Here is a 19,453-nt window from a genome sequence, read left to right as displayed (position 1 = left end):
TCAAAACTCAGATTTAAAAGTTCATTCTTGACCTTGGAAACAGCAGTTGACAAAACTATTTTGACACAAGGTCCACTTGTGTAAATGCTCGAGAATTTGTTCTGGAGCTTTCAATCGTATCACAGGATCTTCCTCAGCAGATGGTGTTGCCCTGGTGGTGAGCTTGTTTGGTCATATAGACTAGGTCAAAACTGTACTAAAGTGCAGTACTTAATAGTGAAATAAACTTACTTAGTTACTTTCCACTGCTACACAAAAATAAGATAACATAAGATACAACTTTATTTCTTTAGAAAATTGTTCATTTTGTTGTAAAAATTACAATTTTAACATATTTTTCTTAGCCGATATGGACTTCACATCCATACAGTGCAGGACATGGACTGTATTTTCCTGCTTTTCCTGCTTTATACAAATGCAGGGTTTGCCGTTCTGGAAATAAACTGTCACTGACTGATGATAAACAAGTATTTGATCACATACAGGCCAGCTGAGACTGACCTCAGTCTACACAAACACTGACGGTATGGTGCTTAAAACGCCCACAGAGGAGAAACTGCCATGCCAATCATAAATGAAGACAACTGAGAAGATGTGTCTGTCTGGAACCTGAGCGTGAATTGTGAATCAGTTCAGCTCTCTGTAGTATGTATTGCCATATTACTCTCTCTCTCTCTTTTTTTTTTTTTTTTTTTTTTTTTTTCTCTCTCTGTGCTGATGGGAGGAGCGCAGCGCAGCTCCTCTCTGTATAAGAAGTGTTGGACGTTCAACAAGGGATTTTACACAGCTACTCAGGAGAAACGAAATGATCTGCCCTGGAGCCGCAGCAAAATGCTGGATGGACACCTACTCCTGGGATGGTTATCGTTCACTGTCATAGTGTATCTTCTCAACTTGCCTGGACCAACCGCAGCATATTTCGGGTAAGGACTGACAGACATACAGACAGACATAGCCTACAGTAGGCCCATGATGCTGCTTTCATTGATTTGATTGGTTCCTGAAATACAAAGCAGGTATCAACTTTGTTCCTACTTTAAACTTATTGAAACTTTTTTTTTTTAACGCAATTTTATTTAGCGACTCTGGAGCAAAAACAACATTTGATTTGTTCTATGAGTTGTTTCGATTGCATTAATATCCGCGGGTCAGTGAGGTGTCATTTGGCGGCGGTTGAGCAGCGCTCAGCGGCCCCTCGCAGCTGGGGGCTGCGACAGGTTGTCTGCACATGATTTGGCCTCACTGAAGCTGCTGACAATTAAACAAAAGTGTGACAAGCAGGGTCACCTCTTAGCAAGCCCATAAACACAGCATATATTATAAGATAAATGCAGCCTCGGAGTAATGTTGGCCAAGGAGAGTTCACCCCATTCTTTCCCTGACAATTGAGCCAGCGCCCACTGTAAAGTAACCCCTGGCACGTTTGAATGGCAGGTAGCGGTCGAGTGATTATTTTGCTAAAACACTTGTAAAATCATATCCTTAGTCGACTCTGAAAACAGCCGCGGAGCGAAAGGTGATTGTATATGCCTCAGACTCCACAGCTGGTAACAATAAAGCAATCTGACTGACTGAACTGGTGGCCGAAACGTCTGCTCAGCTTGCACAGAAAATTCCCCCATCCAGCATAAACATCACACAACTCTGGCAGGTTTTTTTTTCTTTTCTTCCTGCTGCCTCCATCAACTTTAAACAACACTTGGAACACGTGTTAGGAAATTAATCAGAAACATTTAGCGTTTCATGTATCATGTCATATAGACAATAATGTTTAATTTAGAAAGAGCACAAGGGTGTATATTTCAAAGTAAGTAATTCCCAGGGAACGCCTTGGATTATAGGTGTAGCCCACTATGACCTCCACTTTCAGAGTGCCTACTAATGCACTGAACTCCAGTTTGCCTACTCACATGAACTGCACTGTTAGCTTTTTCTTAAGTTACAGAAGAGCATTAACCCTGCAGGGAAGCCAAGGTTGTTCAAATGAGGTCAGCATGTCAGGTGGAAGAGCAGCCATATTTCGCCTTTTTATCCAACACATAATCTTTACAAACTGACAGAACAAAATGTACCAAGGTGGCATGTCACACTAAACAGAAGCAAGATCTGGGTGCTTTTCCGTAGTATCTAATATCTGTGTTGATGGGTGTTGTTAGTGCTCCCCTTGGCTGCAAACAGTGCAGACGTGCACAGAGACAAATGGCTGTAGACTGTAGAGTGATGACACTTGAAGCCTTTCCAGCAGAGTCAAATTTATAGTTCTGTAGGCATGGGTGTTGTGCAGGATCCAGGAGTGTTAAATGATCTGGGAACAGGAAGTGTCCCCTAAGGGCCCATTAGACTCGTGTGATAGACCTGTCTACCTGTTGAAGTGGGTTTTAGCTTCTCCTGGGTGTATAGGCTATCTTCTTAAGGTAAGGTATGTTGGTATAAAAATCTTACTAAAACTTAAAAACAAGAAAAAAGTACTGAGTCATTTTCTAGATATCAAACTGTCTGAATAAACCTGATTGTTGTGATTTACAGTTTTTCACATGCCTGGGTAAATGTTGTTCTCTTGGCTGTTGGACCGAAGAGTTGGCTCTCATGTGAGTGATGTAAACATGCTGTACGACAACTGTAATATCTCTGTATGATAGAAATATCTCGGCCCTTCTCAGTACAACGTCATCATCTATAATGCTCATGTACATATCAAGTACTTTCTCTGTCTTTGGTTTCAGCTCCAAAGTTGCATTAAAAAGACAAATGTAACCCTGTACTCTGTTTCTGTCTCCCTCCCTTGGCAGGCAGTATGTATTAAGGCTGACGTGCCAAATTGGCACTCACATCAGCCTTAATGGTCCTAATGGCAATGCATATTTACTTATTCAGTTAGTACTTGTTTTCAATTCCCTCTGTCAGTCTTTTTTTATTTTTTTTTATCTGTGGCCTGTGTAGTGCAGCGAGACATGTGGTATTACGATACTCCCAGATTTATTATTCCGCGGCTCAGTGAGGAGGGAATATGAATGAGTGTCAGTGAGTGATTTAGCCCTGCAGCTGAGGAACATGAAACATACTGAAAGAGCCTGCACAGGTGACACAGATACAAAATGTGACTGCCCCGTGGCCAACTTCCCAGAAACTCGACACCGGTGACACTCCAGCACAGTCCAGCTCGGCTTTGACTGGTGGACACACTAGTACAAACCTGTTCAAATAAATATTCCATGAGCATGAGGCATCCTAGGGCCTCTTGAGTACTGATTTACTCAAAATAGAGGGTCAATGTTGCATACCCAATTTCCAGAGTGCGGTGGAGCGTAAGTGTAACATAAACACAATCTCTCCTGCCCATAGTCTGCGCAGTCGAGGGTGGGGTGGGATTCCTGGCGTAGTCAAGCACCCGCTTAAATTGTCATCCTTTGCCACAAGAATGTGAGCACTCATTTTCTTTCCCTCAGCCTGTTGTGGCAGGTGCTGGTTCTGCTTAATCCGTTATCATTAGAGTTTGAATTGGAGATGTATGCTGAGCTTTCTTTACTTGATTTGATAGGTTGCAGCACCTTGATATTGTGTAAACTGTCAGAGACTGAAGTAATTTGTTTGCTCAGTTGACCCTGTCGGGACTCAGAGGGCTCTCTGAGACGACTGTTGGTTTAAATTTGAGTTTTTGTAAAAGGCATATCATTCAGTGGTCTTGTAAACTGTGCTGAATGCGAGTCCTAACACTGAGTCAAGAGTTTGTTTTTATTTAGTTCATGTGCGACATATACAGGAAGGCTGCCCACAGTCATGCAACTGGGATTAGCCAATCACAGAGGCACCGCAGCATCCGGAAGAAGCAAATATAGTGGTTGCCTTTGCATGCTGTTTAATTACTGCGATATCCTTAAACACTCTATCGGCATTTAGTTCCTGAACAGAGATGATGCCCTTTCAGAAGGTATTATTGTTTTCAGCGCTCCATTAAGTGAGGCAGAATGCCAAAAACAACAGGATAACAAATGGGATGTGTGTACATTTACTGTGGAGGAGGGATTTTTCAGTTTGCAGCTGTAAAAGGTTTTTTATCACTGTGCTGAATTAGTTCCTGGTGTGTATCAAACGGTGTGTGTTTTAAAGTTTAAAGAAGCCACATTTCTTTCGCACAGAAATGTTACAAGTTGTTTTTGAAAAGGCTCCATGTAAACATTTCCTTTGGTTCCCTTCTCTTTCTCCCCTCCCGTCTTTTGGTTTGCCTGCCTCATGTGCGTGCCGGCATCCCTGCAGTGGTTTGTGGGGAGCTGCTGGGTGATTACCACTCATTAGGAGCAGCAGAGTTAGTGTGGGCTCAGGCTGGCGATGCCTGGCAGACAGTGGTGGCGGGCGTCTCATTACCAGACCTTAAGGACTGATTAGCCCTGACGCGCAGCAGGGCGGGGAGCACCGTTGATAGAGGGATTTCCCAACTTCATAGGATATCCTGTGGCTACAGCCACACCTCAAAGGGTATCACTTTACTGTGAGCCAAGAAGATAGGATTCTCTCAGCACTGGCGCTGTGACCATGTAGCGTGGTGAGATCATGCAACCCTGGAGGCTTAGATAACAGACTGCATGGCCTCTGAAAAGAGAGAGCTTTGTTTTCTTTATATTTCTGTTTGATAAATCCGGATTTGAGCTAAGCTGTGCTTTGAGTGCTCTGCTCTATAACATCCCCGTGGAAAGGCCTGCTATGCCTGTCGATGCCACAGGGCGGTGCAGCGCCTTCTGAGAGTTCAGGATGGTCCTCAATCAGCACTTTGTAACCTTTTTGTGTAACAGTAGGAGAGTGGGAAATGAAATGAGAAAACATCAAATGTAAAGGCAGCCAAGTCTGTGAAAAAATAATTTAGGAAAAGAAAATACTTCTACGTGTGCTTAGTTGTGGTCAACCTGCATGACATGTACAAAGTGTCTTTCAACTTACAAAGCAAAAAATCCCCTCTGCACAGAATATCATGTCTTCTCTAAACTAAGTAATGCACAGCCTTACTGTTTATTTAACAGGTTGAATCGTGAAAATTTGCAGAGTAGTACACACCTTTTGTTATGGAGGTTTTGGTGGTGTCTGTAGTGGGTTGTTATGGGGCTCATACTGTATAATAACATGGTTGTTCTGAATATTTTTAAGATTACATGGTTTGGTTAGGCTTTTAAAATGTGTTTGGCCTGCTCACGTCACACTTACAGTTCTGGTGTCATCAGCATGCCGAGGAGACCGCAGCTAAGACATATTTGATTTTAAAAGGACTGTCCCAACAGTCAGCTGTGCACTTCATTGGTGGATAGTGAGAAGATATGGGAAGGAAACTCCTGTTGAAGGAAACTCTTGTTGGTAACGCATGATGATCTTTGCAGATGGAGCTGGAGACATGGGCAATTTGCAAAACAGGAAAACTAATATAAACTCAAGATACTTTTAGTGGTCAGGCATTGAGGAGATGATGCTAGTTAGTGTGACCACTATGTCCTGTGTTTTCCATCCTTGACCACAGGCGTTTTCTCTGCCTGGTTTGTGGGGATAAAAGAGACATGGCACTTTACATACCTGCCAAGATTAGCAGATTGACAAACCCTAAATAAGGCTTTGGCCTTTTAGAAATATCTGTGCATTTGTCATGTCTAACATTGTTTTATAATAATTATTTGTCAATTTTCACAATTTAAAACGTCTTTCATTTTTAATGTCATGCACCTGTTTTGCAAAGATGAATAATTTCATAAAGGATGAAAGAAATTTGTCCATACCATTTCAAAACTGAAGGGTTAGACTTTCACTGGACTTTATCAGGACGTACATCTTGCATAAACACAATCATACAGCAGCCTGACCTGACATGCACTCAGATACTCTACTCAAATGGTGTGTTTGCCAAATGGGTGTTATTACATAGACTAAGGTTTGCCCCAAAAGACATATTTATCAATAAAGCCTGAGCTTTAGTTTGAGAATGGACACAGTCAGACATACGCTAACATGAATGGGCCTAGGCATGGCAAGCGATCTGTGATGTGATTAACCCTGAAGTAGATTAGTTCACATTAAAATGGTCCATTTGCATGACTTTCAACTGGTTGCTGCTGCTTTAATCATCAGTCAGTTGTCAAGAGTCAAAGCTTTTCACTCCAGGCGATAAATTAGCTGTATGTACATGCACAGAAACTCATGCTTCTGGGGAATATTTGTCAGGTGAGGCAAATTAACAACACTTTCCATCTTTAACTTTGAAATTACTGTCACAAACATGACTGTTTGATGCATTTTGTACGTCTATGAAAAGTGATATGTATGTTCAAATGAATGACGCCAAATTAATTCCAGTCCAGACAATAAAGTACCATATTGTATCGTACAACAAGTGTTCAAACTTCAATATTTCAGATTAAAAACAATAAAATGTTGCATTTTTTTTGTTTTGCATTTGGGTTCTGTAAGCCTTTCAGGAACCAAAGTAATCATTCAGTAGTAAGAGCAAATAACCGTTAATTAACTCAGCCACTTGTAGTTACTGAGGCATGAGTGATTCAAAACAGCAACTGTTTTGTTTTGGATTTTGCGGTTTGACTTTGCATGCTCGGTTTATTCACAGGAGTGCTTTTGCACAGTGTAAGAGGAATGAACAAACCTGATATTTCCAGTCTCTGCACACTGAAATGCAAATATCTTCTTTATAGGTTATAGTCAAACTGTTTTGCTCTCTCACTAAATTACCATATTCTAGGTCTTGTGTCTGCATGTGCGAAGCGGTGAAAGCCGAATACAGTATGTGTGCCTGAACGTGTTTGGTGCGTCGGTGCGCTGGTACAGGGCTGCTCTGTGCCATGGTGTAGGCTAGAACAGGGGAGTCATGCGGACACTGCTGCGCGCCCAATCTGTGCCAGTCACACAGTGACTATAACTGAGCTGCTGACCTTAGAAGCCTTGAGTTCTCACATAGCAGTTAAACCTCTTACCATGCCCCACACTCCCATTCCCAAACCTGGTCCTGTAGTCCTACTGCTCAGCTACCAGCGCATGCATTCACGGCTGTGGATTAAAAAATTAGGCTGAGCAGTAACGTTTCCCTCTTTTTTATGAATTAAAAAACAGATATTTTACTGGTTTAACTTTTTGTGTGGCGTGAGAATACAATGAATTAAAAGAAAATATTCCTAATGCAGCATGCCATTCACATTTAAAATATCAAGAGAGTACATTAATACGTTAGTGGGAGTAGTCTGACACGGCGTATGTGGGTTGTAAATGACCAGAAAGGACAGCAGATGATATAACATTGGGTCATATCCTGTTAAGTCATACAAGATACTGGACTTCCCCCCCCTCACATTGTAAATAGCAGTGCTTCTAGATGTTGCATGAGATCTCCACTACGCTGAAAGGCTCATTACTCAACTAATAATGACTTACTAAGTCCCAGGCCAGTACCACTTTGTTTTCAAAGTCGTTTTGTCATGTTACTGTACTGTGTCAACCCCAGATTGTTAGGAGTAGTCACAACAACCAGTGCTTTTCAAACAGTGACTAATGTTATTTTAGCCTCGTAGATAATCGTTTACTTCTTTCCTCTCTGGTTTTAAGGACTTGGGGAATGAATTGTGTTGGGGAGAAAATATCTGAGTTCAGTGCAGAATTTAGTGTCTTCTGAACCTCTTGGAGGTGGACAATAGCCTGGAGACTCCTTGTACCAGAGAGTCATTTGACACTGATTCATGGTTTCTTCAATTATTCAAGTTTAAGCTGTGGAGCACATTGTCAGCTATAGTTGGAGTGGGCCAGAGGGAAAACACCACACACATACACATTCCTACAACCTCTGGCATGGCTTGGGCTGTGATACACCAGATGGGACTTGGGCAGGGTGGTCTGAAGTTCATCCAACATTTCTGAGAAAAGCACACCCCCCCCCCCCACCCCAAAAGGAGCATTTTAAACACTGTGAAGGAAAAAGTGAAAGAGAGAAAAGTAGATCAGCACTGGCGAGTTTAATTTCCTACAAAAACTCAATGTTTGATTTTTTTTTTTTTAAATATGTACAGATTAATCTCAGGTGAGCACGGTAGTTTGTCTTCATGACAGCTGAACTGTTCCAGGACACATGTTCATGTCCGTCATTGTCTTGTCCGTCTCTTGTAGGTTACGTTCGTAGACAGCGGTGGTTTTGTCTACAGGAGGCTTTGTTTGAGCCAACAGCTGGGCGGAATGATTGGCATTCGTTTAGAGTAATTGACCAGTGGGAATAGGGGAAGTTCGGAGAAGAGGGAAAAAAGAGGAGAAGGAGGAGGGGGGTAAATTATGATCTACGAGACACCAGACCACACAACCTGCAAGTTCAGGCTGATGGAGAAACTGTGGCTTTTGTGCTTTTTCTGCCTGGGCGCGTTCAGCCACGACTGGCTCTTGTAGGTGTTGACTTAAGGTAGTAAGTGCCTGTATCCATGTGTGCGCACACACACACACACACACACACACACACACACACACACACACACACACACACACACACACACACACACACACACACACACACACACACACACACACACACACACACACACACACGTTTATGGTTAGTACATACCCAAACGTAGCCAGCACCTGTTAGCCTTGTGGAGTGAAGATAACATGATGACACTGGCTGAAAATTGCCAAAAGACTTTTCCGTTTTCATTTTGGTAACTTGTTGGTATTTTCAATCATTTTTAAAGACTTTGTTCAACAGTTGAAACACCAAAGAGAGTCTTCCCTTTGGAAAATATTGATCTTGACATTATTGTATTACATGTTTAGAATCTATAGGATTGGTTCACAGGAGATCGAGTATTACCGTTGTACATCAATAAGAATGTAGGAGGGACAACTGATATTTATTGTTACTATGCACACATTTAGAGCGATAGGAGATGATGAGGCTTACGGTTATGTATTTTTTTTAATCATGCACAGGGGGCCCTCACATGCTGCTTCATGTGGCTGCGAGCCAGAACAAAGGAAATGGGCGGGACTTCTAGAGTAGACCATTGATTAGGAGTGAGTGAAGTCAGATGAGAATAGACCCTTAATTAGAAGTGAATGAAGTCAGGTGAGAATGTGTGGATCCATGCCATTGAAGTAGGCGGAGGGTTGCTGAATAGTATGGCTCTATTCTAATGTGAATGTGTGCAGAAGTTGCAAAAAATGTCTCTGATAAGTGAAACAAAAACATCTAAATAGGGCAACAACAAGAGCCCTAATAGTGGACTTTTGAGAGTTGAAAGTAAAAAAAATAAAATAAATAAAAAAATAAATAAATAAATCTATATATATATATATCTCAATAATATATCGGCCAATAATCATTTTTAAGGCATACTAGAAAAGCTTGAAGAATTCCATTTATTTTTTTTGTTAAGGACAGAAGGGAAAACTCAGTACTTTCTGTTGGACAAACTTTGTAATGGTGACACTGTTTGTAAATTACCTCAGACATATTTTTGGCATTTCTGTACTTCAGTTTCTTGTGCCAACATATCGGTGATAAGCTAAAATTGGTTTATATATTGTCCCGTTTGATAGTCCAGCTGTGAAATTTTTTTTTTATTATCAACTGCAAATCAACAAACATTTTAAAAAGCTGGAACCAAGGATTGAATGCATGAATGAATGAATTGTTTCAGCTCTGCATCTAATAGATTATTTGTAAAGTTTTCTGTTTTGCTTTAGCATTCTGAAATTAATCTAAACCACATGGACTGAGCCGCCTTTGTTTATATATGGTTGTGTGAGTATATGAATAACACCAGCAGTTACAAAACTACAGCATTGTGTCTGTGAACCCTATACACGGAGCAGGCAATTCAATTAGGCCAAAAAAAGTTAAAGTAAGAGAGATAATGTTTGCCACTATCTAAGAGTTTAGGTATTGTTACACCTCCTTAACTATTTACATACCAAACCAGTGAAAAACGAGCAGAATTACCAGCTGAGGGTCACTTCCAGGCCTGTAATGTAAAGCCAGAGAGGGAGTGATGATGGCAAAGTTTAGTACTAGTCAATGATTTCCTTGAGGGATCGACTCCGCGGTGTGAAATGAGGCGTTTTCACTGAACCCGCTGCCTTGGAAAATGTACATAAAGTAAAAGTTACGGGCAATGGGAAGTGCTGACAGGTAAAGAGAAAGGACTAAACAAACTCCGGTGTTACTAAGTGAAAGACAGTGCAGGAGGCGCAGTGTGAGAGTGGGTCAGTGATGTCTGCGAGGAGTGTGTAGAGGCAAGTGTGTGAATGGAAAAAGCAAAGCTGAGCAAACATCAGCAAGAATCCCACCTCACGTAGGATAATAATGAGTTTTATATGTTGGTGTTATATTCCACGTGTAATTGGTGTTGCTGTGCCAACACCTCAAACAAAAACACCTACCATTTTAGGTCCATGATGTGAAAACAGAGTTACATGTTCTTACTTTCTAATTCAGTGTGACAGAGATACTGTGTAGGTCCCTGAACATCACTTCTATTCGTCTTTAAATATGTTTGGTGATAAGCAACTGTAAACTGTACTTTCTAATAAGGTGCCCTTTAAAAAGGGTTTATAAGTTGTAACCAGTGGCTGTATTAATGGCAGAAGATAATTCATTAGTGCTTTATAGATCAGTTATTAGATGAACAGATTTCAGGTTTCCAGGTTGTGAAGAATTATATTTTCTATTTGGTATTTATGTTGTACAGCTGAAATTTCTTTGTTTTATATATTTGTAGATTAGTGACTACAGCATGGCTCTTTGTACAAAAACAAGCTGATTCAAGACTTCACCATGAGCTTTTTTTCTGTTTTCTGGCATTTCATAAACCAAACAATTAATCGATTAATGGGGAAAATGATAATTTGATGCAGCCCTAAAATGTTGGAAATGGAGCATTTTAGACAGAGGGTGAATACAGGCATATTCAGACAGACAGTTTGAAAAATATAATATGCTTTTTGAACATTAAAGCATGTAAACATGTTTTAGTAGAAACCCAAAATACAAGTATGAACCTGAAAATGAGTAAAATATGTCCCCTTTAATGCCTTATCAGTTGGATTACAACAGGGATTTTTCCCTTTCTGGCAACTTAAAAATACTGTTTGTATGAATGGCTTTTAACTGATCTATGTAGCTTTAATACAATATGTATTAACCCTTAATAAAGCAATGATTTACAGTTTATTATTCTATATCCACAACGTTTCACTTCCGGGATTGCTACGGTGCCACATGCCGGATACATTTCTTTTCGCAGATGTCCGTTTCCTTCCGCTTTCTTTGTGTTGGATTTTAAACTCCAGTCCATTTATAAGGACTATTGTTGACTGCTCCTCAGATCTCTGCAGGGTAAACTGAGACAGCGAGCTAGACTATCTGTCCAATCTGAGTTTTCGGTTGCAGGACTAAAACAACTTTTGAACGTACACATGTTCCACCAAAACAAGTTCCTTCCTTAGGCTATTTGGCAGCGGCTCCGTGTGGAGCTTAGCGCTGCCCATGGCAATTATGATTGGTTAAAAGGAATGCCAATTAACACGTTTTTCTCCCATCCCAGAATGCTATGTGGACTAGCCAGACCCTCCTCCACAGCGCTGTGGAGGATGGTCTGGCAAAGCGAGACTACAATTTATAAACCCTCTATAAATGGTCCATTGTCAAAGATGACATGTGGTTGGGTTTTTACATGTTTTCTCCTAAAGGTCGTCATTGTTATGGGAAAACAAATTATTTCCTTTTGACAGAAGATTTCAAGTTCAGATTTGTAATGATTTTTGTGATTCAGCCACTGTGCTGTCTTCCAATTCTCTTTTCCTCTAAGTGAGTTGAATAAGTTCATTCTTCAGCAAACAGCAGTGTGATATTTCTTCTTTTTTGCAGATCACCATATTGGAATGTGGGACCCTTTTGTGTGACAGCAGGGGTCATGGTCCTGCATCCAGTGAAAATATTTTCTTCAATTTCCAGTTGAATTAAAGTCGTCAACTCTGTTTTTAATGTTGTAGAAATCAAAAAGGGCATCCAGTAATAGATAATAGATAAACACAAGAAATGGATTACATCTGTATAGACTATTTTCTGGTCTGCCACAGAGTGGAAACATGCACAAGAGCGAGTTACGGCCAGTAGTTTCTTCTCTGGAGACGTGAAGTGTTTCTCCGCTCGCAAATCTCTCCCCTCCATGCTTTGCCTCTGGGCTATCTTTGAAACTAGCTAGAAATTTGCCTTTGTGTAAAAAAGCCGCAGAGACAGTAGCGCTGAGATCAGTCTCATGTCATCTTTGGCCTCCCTCCAGCTGCGCTCAGACCATCTTTTTGTCTCAGACAGACAGAGGTCACACAGACAGTTGAGGCCTGTCACTCTAATGGTCTCTTGTTTTTGCAGACATGTGGGCTTTTGCAAGATTTGACGCTGATACATGTAACTATGCATGCCTTACTGAAGAATGTGCACGTCACATTGGTGGTATTGAGTAAATTAAGACCACCATTTGATAGTTGGATCTCTTTGCTAATCTATATATATATATATATATATATATATATATATATATTACATAAATATTATACATTTAATTCAAATGTGCTTATTTTATTGTTTTCAATATTGCAGACATATGCAGTAGTAAACTGCTTCATGGTGTAGTGTGAATTTGAAATACATCTTAAAATTGATATGATTGTTAATTCACCACTGGTATTTCAAATGGACTTAGGCAGGTACCCCATGTGGCGCCTACATTCAATTCCTGACCCCTTGCTTGCCATAGAAATGTTGTGGAACGGTTGTCAGTCAAATGTAACATACCGGGTCAGCTGAAATTGTTTGTTTTGGCACTTTGAATATGTTTCCTTGGCATTGTTAACACAGTGCATTTTAACAAAGCATGAGACAAACAAGAGGAAAATATTATTCACAGCGAGACAGTTCTCGTGCATTGTGTATGCTTCACTCTGTACGCCTCAAACCATAGATTTTTATACTCTCTAAGTGTGTTGGGAGAGCAATCTCTGTCAAGACACAACTTGCCAGGTTTCCATTTGAAAATTCATAGCTGTCAGACAAGTTAAGGAAAGGCAAACACACTTCTTAAAAAGGAAACCATTTGACCCAATCAGAAAGCAAATCCTGATGCCTCCTTTTTAATTTGACTGCTCAGATTTTCAACCAGGCCATGAATGCTTAGTAAAGACAATATCGTATAGCATATGTGAACTATTAAGTCCATTGGTATGAAACAGAGGACTGGAGGGGAAACATTTCAGTCAGTTATTGGACTTATTAAAACAAATCTCTTGTTGAAGAACTCCTCTGACCTTCTGCTAGAGGATGAAGTGAATATGAGTGGTGACAGAATCTTCTCTGAAAAACAGTAATGAAGTAAAAAATGTAAGTAATGTAGCTCACCGATCAACACTCCTGCTCCATTAACTAAAGCAGTGTGGACATCCAGCAGGTGCTCTGCACCTTTACAAAAATATTGCAGAATCATTTCTGTTACACTGATCCATTAGGTTACTCTTCACAGTCTTATAGTTGGACTTCTATTAATTGATTTAGCTGTACACTTTTTACGGGCAAGAAGGGATGGACAACAATTCATGACTGATCATGGATGTCATGGATTGTTTCTGTCAAGACATTCATATGCAAAACTCTGTCCTTTTAATCCTTGTTTTTGCTCACTTATTTTTTACAAAGATGAAAATGTAACACTTCATTTTCCAGTGAAAGCAAAAATTAGTAGTGTAAGAGTCCTGCATTTTATTAGGGCAGCATTAGGCGAGGTGTAAATCCATTTACAAATGTGTCCTTTAAATGTCCCAAGTCCATCTGTGAAGGCACGTTGGTCAGAAGACTTGTGCTTTTGTGAGTTCTGTAAATCCATTTATTCTTCAGTTTCACTTTAAGGGTGTAAAGGAGGCCAGAAATTCCACATAATGAACAACTATGGTGCCAATCCTGTCAGTTGGTGTGACCAAAATGGTCACAGGCTGACAGTCATGTCCCCTGTGTGTGTTTATGAAAGTAATGCTCTGCTCTCCCCATCACAACCTCAGAACGCTGGTCGTTGGTTTTGCCAGCTATGTGGCAGTCCCCGCTTTGTGTGTTTTATATACGCTTCCCTTAAATAAACTGATGAAAGGAGTTCACGTCTACCACATGTTCTCCATACCATGTTTAGAACTGAAACTTCTGCTTGTTATATTTCACTTTTGTTATGGAGCATCTATAATGAGTGTAGATCCTGCAGTGTGGTCATGTTTAAATCTATACAACGCTGCTGTGAGTGACATCCCCCTCCCCCCATCGGAATATGATATAAATATTAAACCAAGTATCCGCTGGCTACTGTTTCACATGTACAGTATGACTGTCAGGTTCACTGCATGCCGTTGTTTAAAATATGTCCCCATACTGTGACTTCATTAGTGTGTGAGGTCTAAAACAGGGACAAAACGGTGTCAGGAACTTCTTATGTAAAGAAAGAACTCTTCCACCTCTGCAGAGAATTTGCTCTATACACAGACACGCCTGTGCTGGAGGTTGATCTCAATCTCCAGCAAATGTTGAATTCCCCAGAACATTAACCAGCGAACAGCTGAATTCATTTGAACATTAACCAAACTTTTGAGCATTATATGCCCCAGCTGCGCTTCCTGTGCTGTTTGTGTAGTATATCTTTGCAACTCTTACTGTTTATCCAAGAAGGTCAGCATCCTGTGTTTTATTGGAACCTTTATCAAGATGAATCCACCCTCTCGGTGCGCTGTTTTAACTGACCTGAGTGTGTCTGTGATCTTTCTTCTAGGTTGACAGGTAATGAACCGTTGTCTATCCTGCCACTGAACTCTCTACCAGAGGAGAACGTGGGCAGGGCCCACTACAAGCTGTGCGACCGTCTCAAACTGGAGAAGAAGCAGCGCAGGATGTGCAGACGAGACCCGGGCGTGGCCGAGACCCTGAGAGAGGCCATCACCATGAGCGCCCTAGAATGCCAGTATCAATTCCGCTTTGAGAGGTGGAACTGCACCTTAGAGGGGCGCCACCGAGCCAATATATTAAAGAGAGGTATGGGATTTAATTTTCATTTTTTTTAACAGACCTTAATATTGCACACTGAAGAATCTGTGTATTTTACTCCCCTGTGGTAAAAATTGAAAATGAAAAATATTATTAAAGGAACTCGGATTTTGGTGCACCAAACTCTTTTTCTATTTTCCTGCCTCTCATTTGTCACTCTCCAATGGGCTTTTCCAGGATTTAAAGAGACAGCCTTCCTGTATGCCATCTCCTCGGCAGGCCTAACCCATGCGATGGCCAAAGCTTGCAGCGCAGGACGCATGGAGCGCTGCACGTGTGATGAGGCCCCGGACCTGGAGAACCGCAAGGCGTGGCAGTGGGGAGGCTGCGGAGACAACCTCAAATACGCAAACAAGTTTGTCAAGGACTTCCTGGGCAAACGATCCAACAAGGACCTGCGCGCACGTGTGGACATGCACAACACAAATGTGGGCATGAAGGTAAGAGTGAGAAGATGGTGATGGTTTATTTACGGGGCACTGCACTAAGTTTACACTTTAAAGTGGGGAGTACTACTCAGCCCATGAAAACAGTTAAATAATGTCTTCTGTAGCTCTGGAGGGATCTTACTAAAACTGTGAATATTATTTAGCTTACATCACTTTTACTTAAAGCTGCTCTAATAGATATTTTTATATCATCAATGAATCAAACTTTTATGTGTAATCTGAAAGGCGTCACTCATAATCGCAAAACCAGGGACGAAAAGTTAAAATATCAACGGCCTCGGCTGCATCGATTTTGACCGCTCTTGCTTTAATAATTAGTCGTCTGTAATCTGTTGTGAATCCCAAAACTTTATGGACGTCCAATACTAAATTGTTGGAATGACCCTTTATGGTCTCTATTTTTCGCCATTCACTGCTTCATTGATTATCATATATTTGTCTGTGACTTTGACAGCAACAGCATTTTATTAGCTAATAATTTGTCTAACACATTAAACGGTGATTTAAGGACTCGGTGATGTTACATTTTAGGGAGTAACATTCAAAGGAAAGAAAAAAGTAAATTACAAAATCATTTTATGAGCAGTATCTTCATACCACTCTACACAACTGTCATCTTAATTTGCCTTTTATTAAAGTAATAATTTTCAAAATATATATATATATATATATATATATATATCTATCAAAATTGATATAATACACACACGAGGCCAACCAGGACACACTCATCAAGAAAACAGTTTGAATGGGGTCAGGGTTCATTTGGAGTCACAGACAGTATTTAAACAGAAATATTGTCTGCTCACATGAATCAGTTAAATGGTGGGAAAACTGTGATAATATAATACAGGTTGGGTTCTGTGCAATTATGTAGACAAACAGCAACATGAAGTGCCAAGTCATTGTGCGTCTTATCCCGGATATACTGTACTACCATATCTTTGGTTTTGCTTTTGTAATGCTGGAGTTTAAACATTACAGAGCTGGTAAATGACTGCTGTCCCAGACAAAACACACTATTCAAGTATACGGTTAGAATGACCAAAGAGGAATTTAATACAACCGCAGATAGAGTTTCATGAATCTCCAGGAAACCTGAAGAAAAGAACCTGATTAAAGTAATTGCCACTGTAAATTTGGTGAAATCTAAAAGTGCTCATTAGTCAATATTTGGTTTTCTCTCCAAGATTAGATAGGCAGCGACTCACATTTGTGCTCTGGCACAGTTCAGCAATTGTTTGTGGTGAGCTAATGTGGGGTTTTCATCTTGGAAGTGTTTTTAATAGTAAAATAAAATAGAGGGAATGGTCTTAATCTGTCAAGCCAAAGCAAACTTAAGGTTTGGAATATGTTGCTTTTACTCTGCTTTTCTCATATTGTAGCCATTTTCATTTTGGTTTCAACATGAATTATAGTAGAGGCACACTTCCCAAATGTTAGCAGACACAAACCTCTCCCAAAAGACCAATGCAGGCTCTTCCTTTTCAGCTTGGCTCTCCAAAATCCAATCTCTCAGGAGATTTAATTTGTGATAAAAGATTTACAACATTGTTTTTGCTCTTTTTTTGTGATCTGCACGTAGTGAGGTATACCGCAGTCTTTCGAGATGAATTCCCACACAGGACAGAGCTGGAATGTGCTAGCCTCGGCATCCCCCCGACATTTAAAAACTGACCTATCAAATTTTCTTGACCTGCTGGTGTGATGAATATGCACTTCCTGTTCCCCAATCTCTTTCACAGTCTGAGAAAAGAACTGTAGATGCAATCCAAACTAAGACAATGTGTTATTGTCATTGATTTTCGCACATGCACTGCTTTTACTTTGTGGTTGATGCTGCAGTGAACTTTGGCTGACCGTGGAGAGGTCAAGTAGCGTTAAAATAACGTGTTTGTGGTTACTTTTGCTGACGATCTCCATGTTTCAATTGCAATTATGAATGATTTTATGTAGAGAGAACTTTCTTTACTTTTCTTTCTCTTTCCAACTGTTTGCATGACTTATTCTCTGGGTAGTGACATAAATACCACACTAGAAGTTTGAGTCGATCAACTCTGGGTTTAGAAAACAGATTTACAGTTAAAGAATAGTGCCCAGCATCTACATACACCTTCTCTTTCCCATGGTTGTCTGAATGGATTGTCTATTTGTGAGTGCTTCTCTAAGCAGTATCCCTCCCTTACTTATCATGATAACAGTCATTGAGTTTGATCAAAATGTAATCCGTGGTTATCAAAACAAAATCAATCTTTCCACCAGCTAATATTCTTTTGCTCTTTAATACGAAGGCTTGGCAAAGTGTAATTTTGGTCTCTTCTGAATTATGTTAATGATAGTTCACATGCAATATGTGAAGCCTCTGTTTTCCCCTTTTTATTATATCAGAGAGAGCAGTGAATGTAATACTTTTCCACAGTGTCTTACATTCCTCCCAAACCACTGCACTCCACCCTCATCGTCTAATTGTGTGCATATTTGGGTAATCTTGGCTCTTTGAAATACTGCTTACGAAACACAGGCTCATTAAATGGCATAGCTTTCATCACATCCCTTTAATGTTTCGTGGCAGTTAACAGTATTTCATTGTCTCTGCCCCAGGTAATCAAGGCCGGAGTGGAGACCACTTGCAAATGCCACGGCGTCTCCGGCTCCTGCACCGTCCAGACCTGCTGGAGGCAGCTCCTGCCCTTCCACGAGATCGGCAAGCAGCTGAAGCAGCGCTATGAGACCTCCATTAAGGTCGGCAGCTCAACCAACGAGGCCACGGGGGAGGGAGAGATCTCCACAGGCCGGAGCCAGCAGCAGCAGCAGCAGCAGCAACAGCTACAACAACAGCAACAACAGCAGCAGCAGCAGCAGCAGCCCGTGCCTGCCCTGAACGATCAGATCCCTCGCACTATGGACTTGCTGCACATTGAGGACTCGCCCAGTTTCTGTAGACCCAGCAAGTACTCGTCGGGCACGGCAGCCCGTAAGTGCTATAAGGACAAGAACTGCGACGCAATCTGCTGCGGGCGAGGCCATAACACTCAAAGTAGGGAGGTGACCCGGCCCTGCCAGTGCCAGGTGCGCTGGTGCTGCTACGTCGAATGCAAGCAGTGCACACAGAGGGAGGAGGTCTATACCTGCAAAGGGTAAACGCTGTCAGCCCCTACAATCAGTGGAGCAGGAAAGATGGTTGTGTTGAAGAGGAGTGGTTGTTTTGTTTTTAAACAAGATTTTGCTTCCACTGTCGGAACAGTGTTCTGCACACAAAAGAGGAGCGAGCTGATGGAGGAGCAATAAGCACTTTGAGGGATTTCTGTGGGTTGTGTTTCAGAGATCCTGTGGCCCCTGTGTCTGGGGTTTGCAGATTAAAAAAAAAACTTCTCAGACAACTGGGTCAACATCTCAAGCCTTTTTTTTTTTTTTTTTTTTTTTTTTTAAATCATGGCTTTGCCTTGAAGAGAGAAGCTTTTATTATTTTTATTTTTTTAAATCCAATTGCATCTTTTCACAAGAAAACAGAGATTAGCGTCCAGCTAATGAGGATCGAACTCGAGGACAGTAACACCAACAGACTGGTTTCTGGGGTCTTACCCAAAGAAGAATGGTGTGTGTGTTTGTTTGTCAATCTTTACATGTGTGTTTGTACGTGAGCATGTGATAGATAGTGTGGGGGGAAGGGGGTTTGAATGACGACTTTTATGGCGATTAAAAACCATATTCAGAGACTGTTAAAAAAAAAAGAAGACAGGGTGTAAGATTTACTCTACACGCACATATTACACTCACACACATTGTGTGTTTGCATATGTATGTACATAAATTCAGTTATATTGTAATGATATTATACAAGCCACTTATCTAACTATGTTAAAACAAACCACTAACCACACAAATGTTTTGTTGTTTGTGTGCTCTCGCTCAT

The 19,453-nt window shown here is 40.8% G+C and overlaps 1 protein-coding gene across 1 annotated transcript; it reads left to right on the top strand.

The window, feature by feature from the left end:
• The first annotated feature begins 776 nt into the window (after positions 1 to 776).
• On the top strand, positions 777 to 18,961 carry wnt9a (wingless-type MMTV integration site family, member 9A). The gene is made up of 4 exons (XM_039816859.1): positions 777 to 923; positions 14,820 to 15,079; positions 15,269 to 15,531; positions 18,142 to 18,961. Exons 1-4 carry the CDS (start codon positions 832 to 834, stop codon positions 18,679 to 18,681), a joined length of 1,155 nt encoding a protein of 384 aa, XP_039672793.1. The 5' UTR covers positions 777 to 831; the 3' UTR covers positions 18,682 to 18,961.
• The last annotated feature ends 492 nt before the right edge of the window (positions 18,962 to 19,453 follow it).

The sequence above is a fragment of the Perca fluviatilis genome, chromosome 11 (assembly GCF_010015445.1).
Source record: "Perca fluviatilis chromosome 11, GENO_Pfluv_1.0, whole genome shotgun sequence".
Classification (NCBI taxonomy): domain Eukaryota; kingdom Metazoa; phylum Chordata; class Actinopteri; order Perciformes; family Percidae; genus Perca; species Perca fluviatilis.
This window is presented reverse-complemented; position numbering and strand designations above follow the sequence as displayed.